This window comes from Nelumbo nucifera, chromosome 2 (assembly GCF_055504915.1).
Source record: "Nelumbo nucifera cultivar China Antique chromosome 2, China Antique-T2T, whole genome shotgun sequence".
Taxonomy (NCBI): Eukaryota; Viridiplantae; Streptophyta; class Magnoliopsida; order Proteales; family Nelumbonaceae; genus Nelumbo; species Nelumbo nucifera.
In genome coordinates, this window is record NC_142650.1 from 91,519,492 (window position 1) to 91,536,573 (window position 17,082).

Here is a 17,082-nt window from a genome sequence, read left to right on the forward strand (position 1 = left end):
GATAAGGCCTACGGTTACGCAGTATGATCCCGAAAGACTCGGGGACAACTGGCGAGCTTCTAGAATCTGTTACGTGTCACCTCGGCGCATGTGGTCATCGAGGTCCCCTAGCTTCGGTACTATTCGAAGTGACTGAGGCTACCGAGGTGGCAGGAAGTGCTGAGTCATCGTCTAACTGGCAGGTCGCGTCCACGTGTCCTCTGTTTATCAGGTCGGGCCAAATCACCCCTCATCAATTGCCCCCTACTCCCTATGCCAGGGGTCCCGACCCGGTGTTAGGAGTTCATGACAAGCCTAGGTGGATTTGGCCTAAGTTCTCTTGGTCGGGAGGCTAGTTCTTTGGTTGGAACACATTGACTCACTTGGCTCGATCAGGATAACCCAGATTGTGTACCGGGGACATGTAGATGTCACGCACTTTATAGGCTCTGCAGACACCAAAACATGCGCTCAACCGATTTTGATCTCGGTAAGCGTGCAACCGGTTTCCATGAAAGTCGTCAGCTTTCTTAGATCTCGACCGTCGAACATCGGGCGTGGTGGTTATAAATAGGAGCCTATGGGGCCCATTTTTCTCGCCACATATCACGTATTCAAGTTTTTGAGGTCGCACATCTGTCTCTAGGTTGATGTCAGTTGCCCTTGTGTCCGAGGTCGTCCATTCTCTTCGACTTTTTGGTGAGTTCGTCTTGTCTTTGTTTTCGTTTCCTGCTTGTCTTTTTCCAGTTAGTTCAATATAGCATTAGCACGGGTAGTCTTTTTTACTTGAGTGAGGAGTCCGTCGGAGTTGAGGTGGGGACCTCGGCACAGGTTGAAGAGTTGAACCTTGTCGAGGTGAGCACTTCGGTACATGGTTCGGACTCCAACCCGTCCGAGGCAAACATGGCTCTACTAGAACGCGAGGCTTTTGGGAAGGGAGCCTCCACCTCGCACCGCACTCGGGGGCCGGATAGCTTCAGCCCTTCAACTTTGACGGTTGATAGGCTCCTGGCCCTGGTTGCTTGCTACAGGCTTCCTAACACCTGGTGTATAGCATTCCCTTAGGTAGGTATCCTTGGGACCAGGATCACAACGAGATCGTGGTATTCGAGGAGCACTCGCGGTCGGGCTGCACTTCCCACTTCACCCCTTCATCATTGAGGTTGTCAAGTTTTTTGACATCACCATAGATCAAATCCACCCCAATTCGATCCGCACCATTGTAGGTACCATTTCCCTCTTCCATGACTATAATAGGCCTTTAACCCTTGACATCTTTAGTTCAATCTTTTCCATTAAAAAGAACTTTGCCTATGTCCTCCCGGAGAATAGGCATAGCTATTACATGTCTCCTCATCCCAAGTATAAGGTCTTACATGACGCCCCTAATAAGGTCTCGGCCTAGAAGAGGCACTACTTCGTGGTTCGCAACACCGTGGGGTGGGCATTCCCTACTCATTGGAGGCCGACCATCTTGGACCCCGACATCAAGTTAGATAAGGAGACAAATAAGGAAATCCGCTCTTGGGCGAAGCTCGGAATGAAGCTAGAAGACTTCTTTTTCGAAGGAAAGCTCATAAAAGCCAGGTTGAGTCCTCCAAGTAGGTCGCCACCTCAGTGCACACACTTATCTTTTACTTTGAGTTCATCCTTAAGTATTCTGGCTAATCTTACTATTACTTTCTATAGGAGCCAAGGAGGATATCCCCACCTCGCCAAGGATGCTGTCACTATGGAGCCTCCCGTTATTAACCTGGTCGAAGAGGACCAAGGTTGAAGTTCCCTGCCTCACCTACTCGAGGAGATTCCGACGCCCTAGCTCTAAGCCACCTGCGGGGCCAGCTCTTCAAAAGAGGGCCCCGAAGTGCAGCCGAGCATCATGAACCCAAAGTATAGCCTCCTCAAGAGCAAGGAAGTGATCTACGCTTCGGAGGTCATCCAATTTTTTGAGCTACCGGTCGCTCAGCTCAGGCAAAAGGCTGCTATCCATTCTATGGTGGTACGTATTTAGACCTCGGACAGTGCTTTTTCCTCGTTCTCTTTCAATACTTAGAAATTTTCTTCTTTCTTTTGGCAGGTGAACTCTATGATTCATTCTTTGGCATGGCAATTTGACCTGCATCTGAAGAGGGCCCTGATAGCCGAGGACTCCTCTAAGAAGGCTCAAAGTGAATTGCAGAAGGCCCTCGGTCAAGTCCATAAATTGGAAAATGACATTCGGGCTCAGAAAGGGCTGATCGAGCTCTTGATGAAGGAGAAGGAAGACCTTCAATGGGAGAAGGAGAACATTTAAGCTCTTCTGAAGGAGCGTGATTCCATATTCAACGAAGCGATAACAGAGGCCACGAGTAATGCCATCAAGGCTTACAAGAGTTCGGAGGAATTCTACCAAGTAAGGATAGAGATCGACACAACTGCTTACCGGAAAGGCTTCAAGCTCAGTAGATGGCTAAAGCGGCATGAGTATCCCTGGGCTCGATCTCAAGGCTATCACTATGATCGGGGTAACTCGTGAAATGGCTGACGAGGCGGCGAGAGACCTGGACTCCGAAAAGGGGAGCGATAATGATGACCTCGAAGAAGAGATAGCAAAAAAGGTCGCGGAAGAGACCATTGCCGAGGATGCAATGGAGACCGATCTGCCCGGGGATGTTGCTGGTGGGGGCGAGGAGCCCCAGAATGTCAGACCTTAGTTGCCTCTTTTCTTGGACCTCCCATATATACTTGATGTCCCGAGCCTCTGAATGAATTGAATCTTTTTGCAAAAATCTTGATGGTGCAAAAATTTTTTCTAAGTGTGGATTACTTCAAAATGCCAAGCTGGCGAGCTAGGCATAAGAGAATAATCCGATGTCAATGTACGCTGAAATGGGCAAACACTATAGGGTATGTGTCTGACTTGTTTGCACACGAGCTACTTCTCACCTGCCCATGCCGAAGAGGCGACTAGGTCTTAGATTGCCCATGCCGAAGCGACTAGGTCTTAGGTTGCCTATGTCGAAGTGACTAGGTCTTAGGTTACGTTGAGGTTATTAGCTCGGCATTGCGGCCCTTAGGCTCTGGGAGCAACTCATAGTCCTCTCTCTGATGCGTAACTTGTCTAGCTCAGTGGTCATCTAGACTTAGTTAATTTTGGTGGATGTCTAACTCTCGAGCTCACAGGTAGTACTTTTTTAGGTTGTCAACATTCCTTAGTCGGGGTACCTGCTTCCCTTCTATCATCTCTAGCTCGTGCGTGCCTTCTCCAAACACACGTCTCACCCTGTACAGACCCTTCCAGTTCAGGCCGAGCTTACCTACGCCGGGCTCAAGTACCCTCACCTTATAGAGCACCAGGTCGCCAACTCGGAGTTGTCTGTTGACCCGGGCATTATAGTACAGAGCTTCCCGCTGTTGGTAGGCAGCGTCGGTACATTGATCTCAGAGCTCATCACCGTTTGCGTCCTAGTCATACACATCAAGCCTCAGAGTCGGTACTTCGATCTCGGCAGGGATTACAGCCTCCATCCCATATGTCAAGTTGAAAGGTGTTTCCCTAGCTGCAGCCTTGATGGTTGTTCAGTAGGCCCAGAGAACATTGGGCAGCTCGTCCACCCATAACCCCTTAGCACATGCCAAGCAAGCTTTTTGTCTGTGAAGGATTGCCCTGTTCGTCACCTCGGCCTGTCCATTCGCTTGAGGGTGTACAACCGAAATGAAATTCTGTTTGATCCCCATCTCGGTGCAATAGTTTTGGAACTTGATGTCCTCGAACTACTTCTCATTGTCCGATATCAACAACTTTGGTAGTCCGAAGCAACACACTATGTTCTTTTGGAAGAAGTTCTACACGTTCCGGGCTGCAATCGTTACCAGCGGCTCAGCCTCCACCCACTTTGTAAAGTAGTCAACTGCCATGACCAAGAATCTTCTCTGCTATGACCATGAAGGATGTTGGCATGCCTTTGACAGTTGTCGCATTTCTTAACGAGCTCAAGTGCATCTACCTTCATAGTGGGCCAATAGTACCCTTGTCTTAGTGCCTTTTGGGCTAGCACCCTACCCCCCAAGTGTCCTCCACAAAGTCCTTCATGGATGTCACGAAATACCCAATCTGCTTCCGAACGTCACAAGCATCGTAGGTAGGGGAGTGTGAAGGACCTCTTATACAGCTGCCTGTCGATAATAACGTACTGAGCTTACTGACGCTCTACTCTTCGAGCTACATTACGATATGTTGGTAGGGTCCCATGGAGCAGATAATCGACAAGCGGATCAATCCATCTCAGTTCTTCTTGCAACACGAGAGCGACCTCTTTTGCCCCTCGAGAATGCTGGGTCGAGGCAGGTCTTCTATGTATACTGTTCGCATCATGTTGTCACTAATGCTTGCTAACTACGATAGGGTGTCGGCCTCAGCATTCTCGGATCTTGGTATATGTCAGATGAACTAAGAGAGGAAGGTCGGCAAGAGCTCTCTTACTTTAGCTAGATAGGCTGCCATAGCCGGGTCTCGAGGTTCGTAGTCACCGTTGACCTGGTTCACCACCAACTCGGAGTCGCTACACACTACGAGGTGCTTTATGCTGATTTCCTTTGCTAGACTTAGCCTGAAAATCAATGCCTCGTACTCCACCTCAATGTTCGATGCCTCAAATCCAAGCTGGAGAGCATACTCCAGCTTCACCTAGCTCGACCCGTATAGTATCAATCCAGCACTGCTTCCTCGCTGATTAGATGAGTCGTCTACGTGGAGGATCCAGGGCTCCTCGTCCCAGGTCGGGCTTTCTCTGACCGGGACTGGCGCCACGCTGGTCAAGACCTCCGACGTGCCAGCCAACTTAGTCACTTCAAGGGCCGGCGTGCTGAATGTACATTCTGCTACGAAATCCGCCAAGACTTGGGCTTTGATCGTTGGACATGGCTCGAGCCGAATGTCATACTTGCTCAGCTTGATGGCCCACTTCATCAATCTTCTTAACACCTCGGGCTTCAATAGAACGTGCCTCAATGGTTTTTTGGTGAGAATGATGATCGTGTGGGCTTGGAAGTACGAACGCAATTTCTGAGCTGCTATTACTGCACGTACGCTAGCTTCTCAATATCGTAGTATCTGGTTTCTATAGCCTAGAAGACTTTACTTACATAGTAGATGGGTCGTTGGACCTGGTTTACTTCTCTGATCAGTACTGAGCTGACCACCTCATCACTCGCAGAGAGGTACAACTTCAGTTCGTCACCTTCCTCAGGTCGGGTCAAAACCGGTGCGGTACTTAAGTACTTTTTCAGCTCGTCAAACACGAGCTGGCATTCTTCGGTCCACACAAAGTCTTCAATCTTCTTTATTGCCTTAAAGAAAGGTAGGCATCGACCCATCGATTTAAACATAAACCGGTTTAGGGCGGCTACCCAGCTAGTTAACCTTTGAACTTCTTTTATCTTTTGGGGTGGTCTCATATCTAATATAGCCTTTATTTTATCCGGGTTGGCCTCGATGCCACGTCGGTTTACTATGTAGCCAAGGAACTTTCCTGATGTGACCCCGAAGACACACTTGTTCGGGTTGAGCTTCATATTAAGGCCCTGTTTGAGAACACTTAAAAGAAGTACTTCTTTTAACAAGTGCTTCTTTTAAGACATGGGGCCACACATTAAGTGGTTTTTTAAGTACTTATGGGTGTTTGGTAAAGAAGTGGAGAAAAAGTACTTTTTTTAAAGTACTTTGAAGAAGTGACTTCAAGTTGGCTTTTTTTAAGTACTTCAAAAAAACAGGACGAATCAGTCCCTAATAAAATTCTATAATGCCTAAAATACCCCTGTTCCCAAAAAGCACTATTCATCATCTTCTTCCCTGACTTGTCCCCACTCCCTATTTTGACACTACACAGCTTCAACTTTGTCATCTTCCTTCTGCCCCTCCCTTCCTTGCTCTATCCCTTCATCTACCTCACCTCCCTGCCGACCAACTCTGCCATTGGAAACCTTTCTTCTTTCTTTTCTTCTAGTCGCCAAATATTGGCCCCTCTTCGTAAGTTCCTCTCCCGATCTCTGCCCTGTAATTGCTCCTAGCAACGGTTAATGGCGGAAATGTAGCGGTGAAATTAATCATCGTTGGGAGAGTTGTCAAGTACAACATCGCCATTTCTGTCAATTTCAATAAGGATTCATCACATTGTCAGTTTGTGATACTTGGACAAAATGCCCATTACAAGGTACCAGATAAGAAACGAGTACAACATCGTCGATCCAGAGCTGTATAGAGTAAAGAGATGACCCTGAAGTGCTACTTGAAAGCGTTACCCTGGCCGTACTCATTGGCATCTTGCGTCAGCTTGGAGACTTGTTCTCTGTTGTCTTCCCCTATTATGATTAGTTATTTATTATTATTATTGTTAATATTAGTTATTATTATTATTATTAATTGGATCCACATGGCAGCCCACGTGGGGGTCCACATGGGCTGCACTTGAAATGTATATTATAACATGTGAAAACCATTGTATATATGTATGAGTGAAGTGAGGGCTAAACTGTCATTTGTGTCAATATAAGCACTTATGGGGAAAGTAGCTTACCAAACATTCCCACCCCAACAAATGCTTAAAAACATAATAAGTGATTTGAAAAGTGGATTACCAAACAGTCTTAAGTGATTGTTAAAATAAGTACTTCTTAGAAGTACTTGTGAATTGAACAACTACTTCTTTTAACAAGTACATAATCATCAAACAGAGCCTACATTTTTTTAATATTTGAAAAACAAAATTTAGATCGTCAATTAGAGAGTTCAAAAACTGGGTCTTCACGGCCATGTCATCAATATAACATTCTACTTTATTTCCAATAAAAACTTTATTTACAAGTCGTTCGTTAGAAAGTTGCTCTAGTGTTTTTCAATCTGAAGGGCATCACTTTATAGCAATATAGCCCCAGTTCGGTTACAAAGGCAGTCTTGTCCTAGTCAGTTACATCCATCCTAATTTGGTTGTAACTAGAGTAGGCGTCCATGAAGCTTAGCAACTCATGCCCCAAGGTCGTGTCTACCAGGCGGTCTATTCTAGGGAGTGGAAAGCAGTCCTTTAGGCAGGTTCTATTGAGGTCGGTGTAGTCGACGCACATGCGCCACTTTCCATTGGCCTTCTTCACCAGCACGGGGTTGGCCACCCAGCTCGGGTATTGGACCTCCTTAACGAAGTCTGTTGCGAGGAGCTTCCTGACCTCCTCGTCAACTACCCTCCACCGCTCTGGGGTGAGGTTTCGTTTCCTTTGTTTAATTGGCCTGACTTAGGGGTCCACATTAAGTTTATGAGTAATTATACTAGGGTCAATACCAAGCATTTCTGTCACGGACCAAGCAAAAACATCTAACTTACTGAGTAGAAAACTTACCAGCTGCGATCGAAGAGGTTTGCCAAGTAGAGCGCCAATCTGGAGGGTCTTTGTCAGCTCAGCTTTAGGGACCGTTACATGGACTATTTTCTCCACAGGGGCAACTCACTCCTCTGTGTGCTCTGGTAGAGGCTCTAGTTTGACATCCTCTACCAACTTTGCCTTGCCTTTCAACGCTGCCACGTAGCACTTGCGCAATTCCAACTAGTCACTACCCCCACTCTGCAACTCATCGGGAATTTCATCGACAGATAATAGGTGGACACTACTGCCTACAGGGCATGTTGAATAGGTTGACCTAGAATTGCGTTGTAAGGAGACGGGGTCACGACCACTAGGAATGTGTGCTTGAAGCGCACTGACTTAGGCCATGTTCCTACTGCAACTGGTACTGTCACTCGACCAAGGGGCCTGACTACTTCACCACTGAATCCCACCAGTGGTGAATCTACCAACTTCATGTCACTTCGTTGTAGTTGCAATTTATCGAATGCTTCTAAGAATATGATGTCTATCGAACTCCCTGAGTCTACCAGAACCCGCTTTACCTTGAAGTCGTTGATCACAAGCTTGACGACGAGGGAGTCATCATGCAGATATTGTATCCCACACGCATCGTCCTTGGTGAAGTAGATAGGCTCTTCTACCCGAGGTCGCTTTGGTGGGTTCTCTGCTTCATGCTCTAGTTTCCAAATTGAGCTCTTTCCCGCCGATGTAATGCATCCCACAACAATGGACGCACTGGTGATCATGTTGATCACCCCGCGGATCGGCCTGTCTTCAAGGGGCTGTTGTTGTCGAGGTGGCTGGTCATTTCTTCTGTTCAACTCCAGAGCTTCCCTTCCCTGGTCGGCTTGTCGGTCTGACGACTCCCTGCTCTCATGCTGAATGTACTTCTTTAAGTACCCACGGCGGATCAACTCTTCAATCTCGTTGTGGCGGTTTCGACAGTTCTCAGTATTGTGCCCGATGTCGCGGTGAAAGTGACAATAGACATTCGTGTTCCTAATCGTCAAATCCCCCCGCAGCCTAGGTGGCCACTTGACATAGGAAGAATCCTTGATCGCCATTAGAATCTCACCTCGCTTTGCGTTGAGGGGGGTATAGGAGGTCCTTTTAATTGGAGGGGTCCTAGATCGCCAACCTAACCTAGGACCCCGAGATGGTGACTTACTTCTCTGACGGGGAGACTTGCTTCTCCTCGGTGACTTGCTCTTCTTCTACCGGTACTTGCTGCTACCGGCTCCTTCGTCTTCTCTCTTCCTTTTCTCGCATTGTTGATTCTTTGTCTTTAAGTCAAGAGCTTCTTCTGTGCTCATGAACCTCTTGGCATAGTCAAGGAACTCAACGATTGTGTTTTATTGATTTACTCTAAAATACCATGCGAACTCATTGTGCTTAACTCCCTTTCGTGTCGTAGTGAGGTGTACAGCCAGATCAAGATCTGGTATCTGTAAACACTCCTCATTGAAACATTTGATGTTGCTTCGAATTGATTCATTCTCCCTCTGGACCACATTCAGAAGGCTCTCTTGTAACTTTGGGCATTTCTTACTAGTGACGAAGTGGGCATTAAACATATCGGCAAACTATGCCCAACTTTTGATCGAGCCTGGTGCGATATTTTTGTACCACTGCCTGGGTAATCCTCTGAAGGTGGTGGAAAAGGCCACGCACATGCACGCCTCGTCTGCCCTAGCAAGGTGCATTTGAGATTGGAATGCGTCGACGTGATCATTAGCGTCAAACTTCCCATTATACATCTCTAGTGTAGGCGTCTTGAAATCTTTTGGCCTCGGGGCCACAAGTATCTCGGGCGATAGGGAGGAGGGTCAGCTCAACAATACGGGAGCCAACTATGTAGCTATCGAACTCACTTCCTCCCTCACCCTGCTCGGTTATAGTGACTGATTGCTTCTTGGCGGCGAACTGTTCCTAGCTGATGATCGACGCGCCTTGCGATGTCGTCACTTCTTTGTTGCTTCCACAATGGTACTGTTGACCTTGGTGTTGTCTGGCACTTAGGCTTTGGTTCATTCTCGCTCTCGAACACTATCGCGAGGTGGGAGTAGGTTCCGACCTCCGACATCTTCTCGGTCGTGAACTTGCTGCTGACTATTGTGGGGAGCCGAGGGGTCTCGTCGTGAGCCCACGCCTCTTGCCCCAAGTTGGTGGTCATTAACTTGTGACTCGCGATTCTCAGGCCGCGAGTGCTATGGCTGATCGATCCTCATGCGCTAACTGACTTCGGGCCTATCTTTCGAGTTTCCTCTCTGAGAAGGTGGGGGTGTACGTTGATCGTCAACTCTACCCCAAGGTGGAGTCCATTCCTAGGGAGGGACTAGGACTTGTGGGTTTCCCACACTCTGAGGAAGAGATCGGCGAACACCTTGTTGCTGCCGATTATGGGCGCGGTGCTGGTTTTGGTTTTGGTTCTGGTATTGACTCTGATGCTGATTCTGATGTTGGTTCGGCTGTAGTAGTGGAAATTGCTACTAGTACTGTTGTAAAAGTAGTACTGCTGGAACTGGTGCATTTGTTGCATCTGTAACTGCATGGTTCGAACACTCTGGACTAACTTGTTGAACTGATGGTGCCCGACCCCAGGGGGGACTATAGAGAGCTCCGGCACGGAGAAGGTAGTGCTTACCTGGGGCACCGGGACGTTCAGTGGCTGTGTTCGGTACTGAGTCTATTGTGTTGATATGGTAGGGATCCCCGAGACAGTGAGGGGGATGGTGAACTGGCCAATGCAAACCATGGGGAACTCCTGGCTAGCCACAGTCTGCTCTTGTCCCTAGAGACGGTCATCTCGACGCTCTTCACGATGTTCCTTGTAGAAGCCATTGAATGAGTGAAATAGTAAGGTATGAAGGTTAGCTTTTCGATTGGTTCCCACAAACAGCGCCAATTGATGGTGCGCGATCTAAAAACTCATAGCTGGAAGGTTTCTTAGATGCTAGTCACTTAGTGAGCTGGTTCAAACTGCAAGAAAGTGAATCAGAGAACTCGGGGAGGCTAACCCGGCGAGGTTGCTCCAATGCTTAAGTTAGTACTATATTCTAGTAGCGAACTAAAAGCTTGAATGCAAGTAAGCTAGTGAGCAAGTAATCGCACGTACCTTGTGCTATGGGGGTTAATGCCCTTATATAGTTGAGTTGTCGCGAGCCCCAAGAAACCTCTCTGGGATCTTCGGACCGAGTTATAGGAGTTTGTTACGTTTCGGAAGGTGGCCAATGTACTAGTTGATAAGGCTTATCGTGTTCATTCAATTTGGGCAGAATGAGAATAAGGCCTACGGTTACGTGGTATGATTTCGAAACGCTTGGGGACAGCTGGCGAGTTTCTAGAATCCTTACATGTCACCTCGGTGCATGTGGTCACCGAGGTCCCCTAGCTTCAGTACTATTCGAAGTGATTGAGGCTGCCGAAGTGCCCTAGTGTGCCGAGGTAGCGGGAAGTGCTGAGTCATCGTCTGGCTGTCAGGTCGCACCACGTGTCCTATGTTTATTAGGTTGGGCCAAATCACCCCTCATCAATACCTACAATGATTATTCTTAAACATAAGGAATTCTTCCTCAAATATCTCATGAGTTGGTCTAATTTAATCTTGATAATACAAGCAACAATGTCTAGTTTTTCTTCTTTTTTCTAACCAGGTATCATCTCTACAAATGTCTTTATTTTATTTCATTTTGGATTATACGTGAATGTAAGAAAGAGATCAAACACTTCTATTTATCTATAGATTGCCATTGGATCCTGATAATTTTGTACCATATATCTTAGACATTCAATGAAATTTGATTGTAATACCACGCATCCTCCTACAAATGATGCATTAGTGTCTCCTAAAACAACTGCATATCTTAGACCCTTATAAAGTCCAACTCTAATGTTTTGACTACCTATTCCTGAAAAAAATCAACTTGTTCTCTTCTATGCATGTTTATGACTCAACAACAAATTAATGAAATAAATGTCCACCTTAACTTAATGTTTGCCTTTCAAACCGCCTTTGTTGTAATACACGCATGGTCATGTTCGTGCTTTTCTTTACGTGCCCATTTTGAGGATTTGTTAACAATAATCAACTTTAAATTCATCATCTACATATGGAAATAATAATAGATATTTCATTGCCATCAAACTTGGATGCATTTCATTAATTCTAATGAGACCATCTTATCTTTTTTTAATGATTATATCTCAATATGCATCATATTTATTTCATTTTCCAAAAATAATTGTTGCAATCTTACATGTAGTTGATAAGTTGTATTGCAATTCATTTCTACAACGATTACCAATGAGTCTTAATCGGATCGGAATGAAATTTTCCTCACAAAATCTATCTCTCACCACTTTAAATACCTTTGAAAAAACATTATATTCATCAAACATACTAAATAACCCTTCAACAATTTCTCTATCAAAGCCATTTTAACTGTCACTATCATTTACTGCATTCATTCTATTCGATACCTCATTAATTGCATCATATGTAGAGTTGTACAAATTCTAGTCATTTTCAACACAATGAGAGTAAAGATCTAATTATTTTGTTGTTTTGCCCATTTAAACAAAATGCTTAAGGACCCTTATTATCATTTATCTTATTACCAATCTTTCTTCCCACAAAAATAAAGGTAAATGTGCAATTATAAGCTCTAATATTGTCTCTAAACTTTGTAGATCTGCTTCCTCCATTATAATCTAAAAGCTATTTTAATGAGCCAAGAGTTTCTTGTAGTTAAAACAATTTAATTCTTTCAACTTGACAATAAATTGAAAAATTTCGAGTAAAAGGTTTCCATGTATTCTAATTTCTTTCTTCATACCAAAGAATTGCTCCACAATAATTACATACTTCCGTATGAAGTCCAAAATCCTAATTTTCTCTTACATTTCATATAATATAAAATTTTATAAATTAAAATAGACTTCAATAATGATAAAAATATTATACATATCTAATTTATGTAAAATATTTATTATTTTTTATGCTATCAATATCATTTTCTTCTTCATCACTAGACATTTCACCTAAAACTAAATGAACATCTCCACCTTTTTTTATGTCATCTAACCTTTAATTTAAAGCAAAATGGTGATATCTTATAAAATCATCTCCTATATATCTTAATTGTCACCATTCGAGTTTTGCTCAGCCCACCACCTGAACCTCCAACTCACCCAAATGCTTAATCAAACCCATCTGATCTCTCCAAAGCGCAAAAAAATCCCAACTTTCAGCCCCAAAGTCCTCACATTCACTGTTAAACATGCCTGATACCTATCCGATGGCCCCGATCAACACCCAATTACACCTCAACCATTAGATCGGACACAACCATCAGACCCATGACCTCTCAAAACACCTACCCATAAAATTTCAACTCAAGACTCCCCTATTTACCCCCTCACCAAACGAAGATTCCATTTTGACTTATCTTATTGCTCTAAACACTCAGAACCCAGATTTCCTTGATATTGACACATCCGAACCGGTCAAACCACACCATTAAACTTTGAATACATAAAAAAACCTAGCCATAAAGTTTAAGCCCTAGATTCCCCCATTTGCCCATCCGTCAAACAAAGATTCTACTCGAAAGCATCATGTTGACCCAAATTCCTATGACCTTAACCCTCTAAAGGCGGATCGTACCTCACCATCATATCCCCGACACCACCAAATACCCACCTGTGAAATTTCAGCCTAAAATACCATCTTTTGCCCTTCCATCACATAAAGATTCTATTTCAAGGTTTCAGATTGACTGAATTCTAAATCCACCGGATTTGGGCCTAAATGGCCTGATCTAACCTTACCAATCACCTCAAACTACCTAGAAAACCTACCCTATGAAATTTCACCCAAAACAACCTTCGTTTACCCCTTGATCACACATAGATTCCATTATGAAACTTCATATTAGCTGAATCAATCCCTTTCCAAATCTGTCCAATCTGTGCCCATTTGGCCCAAATCCGACTCCACCAAACAACTCAGAATCTCCAAAAACCTCACCCTGCTAAATTTCATTAAGAAAATACTCCCATTTACCCATTCATCTAAGAATATTCTGGTTCAGTTAATCTCGTGAACCTGTATACACAAAACCACTCTTTACGGTCAGGGCCACCTCAACCCTCTAATATTTGACCCAAAAATCCCGACCATTGAACTGGAAACCCGGGTTTGACCCCTTTTTGACTCAGTTTGACCCAACTTTTTGAAAATTACCAAAACACCCTTAAATTTCTTCAAATTTACAAAACTTCCCCTTAGCCCTAATATAAATTTAACCTAAACTTCTCATTAAACCTAATCGACTATTCCCCTTCTTTCCCGTTCGAACCAAAAGCAGAGGCGGCGACGACACCCCCTCTCTTTCTTCTCTCTTCCTTATTCTTTCCTCTCCTTCTTCATTCCTTCTTTTTCTTCTTCTTTTGGAAAGCCCCCTAAAATTGACCATTCGTCATCTCCTCCCTTCAAGCGACAAAGAGTAGTGGCAACCTCCGATTTTGCCCTCTCTTTCTCTCGATCTCATTCTCTCATCTTCCTCTTCTTTCTTCTTCTTCTTCTTCTTCTTCTTCTTCTTCTTCTTCTTCTAAATCTTGGAAACACTCACTATAGACCTTCGTCTTCACTTGGTACCAAGGAGCAGCATTGGAATAAATCCTCCAATCACCGGTGCCTCTCCCTCCCACCTTTCTCCTTCTTCTTCTTCTTCCTCCAGTCCGCTGCTTTCTTCCCTGTTTTTCTTTATTCTTTCGTTTCCATTTTCTTAGTTGCCTCCTCTCATTGAATCAACGTTATGAAGTGTTTCATGTCCGATTATTGGTTATCGCCTCAATCTTCATCGTCGGCTCGCTCATCGGTACTGCTGATTGAAGTCTCTCCCCTTCTCAATCTCCGTTGTTTACCGAAAAACCCGTCACTGGTGCTCGAAAGACTGAAATCGACCACTATCTGATCATATCGAATCGAAGTCCATCACAACATCAGCCGTCTGGTTCGGAGGTTGATTCCATCCATTCATTAACCACAAGTCAGAGTAAACATTGACCATTCGTTCTTTCGTGCATATCGTTCTCAGATCATATTCTCCTCAAGTAATCCCTTCTCTCAATCTGTGTGTTCAGGTTTTCTTTCTCCTAGAGTTTTATCGGCATCTAGAGTTGGGAGTAAAGGGAAAGGTTGACTCAGCCCAGGTACCTCTTAGTACCAATCCAGATTTAGGTTTAGGTTATTGTTTTCTCTTTAGAGATTAAAACCTATTTTACCCTCAAATTTCATAATAAATTATGCGATTTCTTTCTTTTTAACCAATTGTCTCTTTCTTTATTTTACCTCTTAGATCAATTCATCGTACTGAATATTGTTGATAGAATGGCTATGGTTTAATTCTATTATGGCAAACTAGCAACGATGATTTGATCTGAGCTCCTTTAAACGGTGACAGTTCTCTTTCCTACTCTTTCTCTCTCCCTTACTCTTTCACTTCCCTTGTTCCACCACTACCGCTTGCAGCGACAAATTTGATAACAACCTCTCTCTCATTCTCGTTCTCTCTTTCTCGCGGATTTGGCAATGTCTCCCTATCTCTCGTTCTCTCTTTTTCACAGGCTCGATTTCTTCGTCCCATAGTGGTTGGTCGAGTACCATTGCTTGTTTTCAGGTGTTGCTTTCAATGATGGTGATCATTCTCTCTCTGGATATTTTCTCCCAAATAACGAGCTTTGAAGGCCAGAATTTCATGATATCCTCTATGGCTTGTAGTGATAAGGAAAACATGATCATTGATCAGTGGGTGCACCAAAGAGAGAGAAAAACGAGTAACCATGGGAAATACAGGTGTTGCCATGTTGCAAGTGGAGGTTGTTGTGTGCATCGGTCCAGGAGCGGAACTAGATAAGTGTTTCCATTATCATTGGGAGTAGAGAGAGAGAGAAGACAATTATCTTTGCTAGAAAAGGGTATTTTGGGTATAATTTAAAATTAAATCAAATACGTGAAGTCTCGTGTAAATGGCCTGTGATGGAGACTTAACGAGAAGGGAGTTGTGCGACAATTGTTAGAAACAATAAAGGTACTTTAAGACAATATTAAAACAATAGGGGTATAGTTAGTTAATTTCCTAAACCTTAGGGGTAGTTAAAGAAATTTGCCCTTATATATATTTACTCTCTCACTTGATTGTTTATTTATCTAATTTATTTATTTATTAAATTAAAGTAATTATTGTTTAACTATTTGTAATTATTCCATTATATAAAACAAAAATACAATAACAAAAGTTATCTCTTCCTCTTTCACTCTATTGCCTATGGCCGTGATTATTTATTTATTAGTTTAATTTATTAAATTAAATATATTATTATGCATAAAGTTTTATTTATTTTAATAAATTTTTTCAATAAACTTTTAATTAAAAAATTTACCTTTCACAATTTTTTTTTTCTTATATAGCCACTTGCCATCATGTTTTGCCCTTACCGGGTCCGATCACATCACATGGGTAGCATGGTTCCTCATTGACCCCACCCGATCACCTGTACGGACCGGGCCGTGGCATTTCATATCCATATTCCGTTTTACTCCGTGATACGGTCCGATTCCGAGAACTCACCATATTTTTTCTGGCTTCCGTAAAATTGAAAACCCAAACAAACTTGCAGGAAGTTTTGAAGCTCTAAAACCCTAGATTTATACTTCAATCTATCCTTCATTTTATTCTTCGGTTTCTTGTGTAAGCGCCAATCTGTTTCATTCAATTTTTAATGGAATCCGGTTCAATTGTAGTGTTTTCTTTGTCCCCTCCTTATAAACCCTACAAATTTAAGTGCATTGTTTTTTCAGGTTCTCTAATTTCTTACTGATTAGTACAAGTTAATGTAATTCAATTCCTCTAGTTACGGTTCTGAGCAATCTCTCTTCGTTACCATTATCGTCATCATCTTCTTTTTATTTATTCCCTTTCATTTTGCTACTGATTTTAATTTTAAGAACGCAAATCATTTGAACTGTTTTTGTTGTTCTCCAGGTAAAGGAATTGGTATTAATCATGCCAGACACACAATCCCTTGTGAATGATTTTGTTATCAAGCTTAAGAGACGGTGATCTTCCATTTAGCTTGTTATTCAGGGCTTACTTTTATTGGATTTTTTTGGCCTAATGATTGATTTCGCTTTTCAATTTCCGGCAGTAAGGTTGAGGGATCACATGCAACTGCTAGACAGACAGCTGAGTTGCTACGATCTGTGATTTCTCAACAAAGAGTGCCTTATACGAATCAAGCCGGGGCTTTAATTGATGCTGTAAAAGCTGTTGGAGAGCAGCTGGTAGCGGCGAATCCCGTTGGTATGCTTTCTAACCACTTTTGCTGCTCGTCATGGTACAATTCAGAATGCGCAGATTATTTTCTTCTCGCTCTTGGTTTGCTCTTCTTTTTCTCCCTTAGCTCTGCTTGCTTAAAAGTAAAATGGACGGAAAACTTTTCAGGATGAAATACTTGAGCTATATACTTGACCACATTTATGATGAAAACTTTGTTTTCATTGTCATCTACATTTAAACAAATTAAAAGGGAGGACAACAATGTTCACTGCAAAGAGGTGGAACTGTGGAAGTAATAGCTTAAATATCTATCTCTAAAAAAATTTTTCCATCCATTTTAGGTGGGAAAAATACAGCCTTAAGAAAGCGATATGGCTGAATAAAGCAA

General features: G+C 43.4%; 2 protein-coding genes across 5 annotated transcripts in view; one reads left to right on the plus strand and one right to left on the minus strand.

Moving 5' to 3' along the window:
* Positions 1-7,619: 7,619 nt before the first annotated feature.
* Positions 7,620-8,417, minus strand: LOC148802510 (uncharacterized). The gene has a single exon (XM_088897913.1). The coding sequence runs from the start codon at positions 8,415-8,417 to the stop codon at positions 7,620-7,622; it is 798 nt and encodes a 265-aa protein (XP_088754039.1).
* Positions 8,418-15,952: 7,535 nt separating this feature from the next.
* Positions 15,953-17,082, plus strand: part of LOC104590937 (NagB/RpiA/CoA transferase-like superfamily protein) — a 30,544-nt gene continuing 29,414 nt past the window's right edge. The window contains exons 1-4 of one of the 4 annotated variants that reach the window (XM_088897749.1): positions 15,989-16,106; positions 16,217-16,268; positions 16,401-16,474; positions 16,564-16,718. In XM_088897749.1, the coding sequence (XP_088753875.1) occupies positions 16,422-16,474; positions 16,564-16,718 (208 nt within the window). In that variant the 5' untranslated portion in view covers positions 15,989-16,106; positions 16,217-16,268; positions 16,401-16,421. Of the gene's footprint in view, positions 16,269-16,400; positions 16,475-16,563; positions 16,719-17,082 lie in introns of all 4 variants that reach the window. The other 3 variants (XM_088897751.1, XM_088897748.1, XM_088897750.1) reach the window with 3 other exon arrangements.

Bases quoted from the DNA above. Each gene is read 5' to 3' on its own strand.
- LOC148802510 (XM_088897913.1), bottom strand. From the start codon at position 8,417: ATGGCGATCAAGGATTCTTCCTATGTCAAGTGGCCACCTAGGCTGCGG.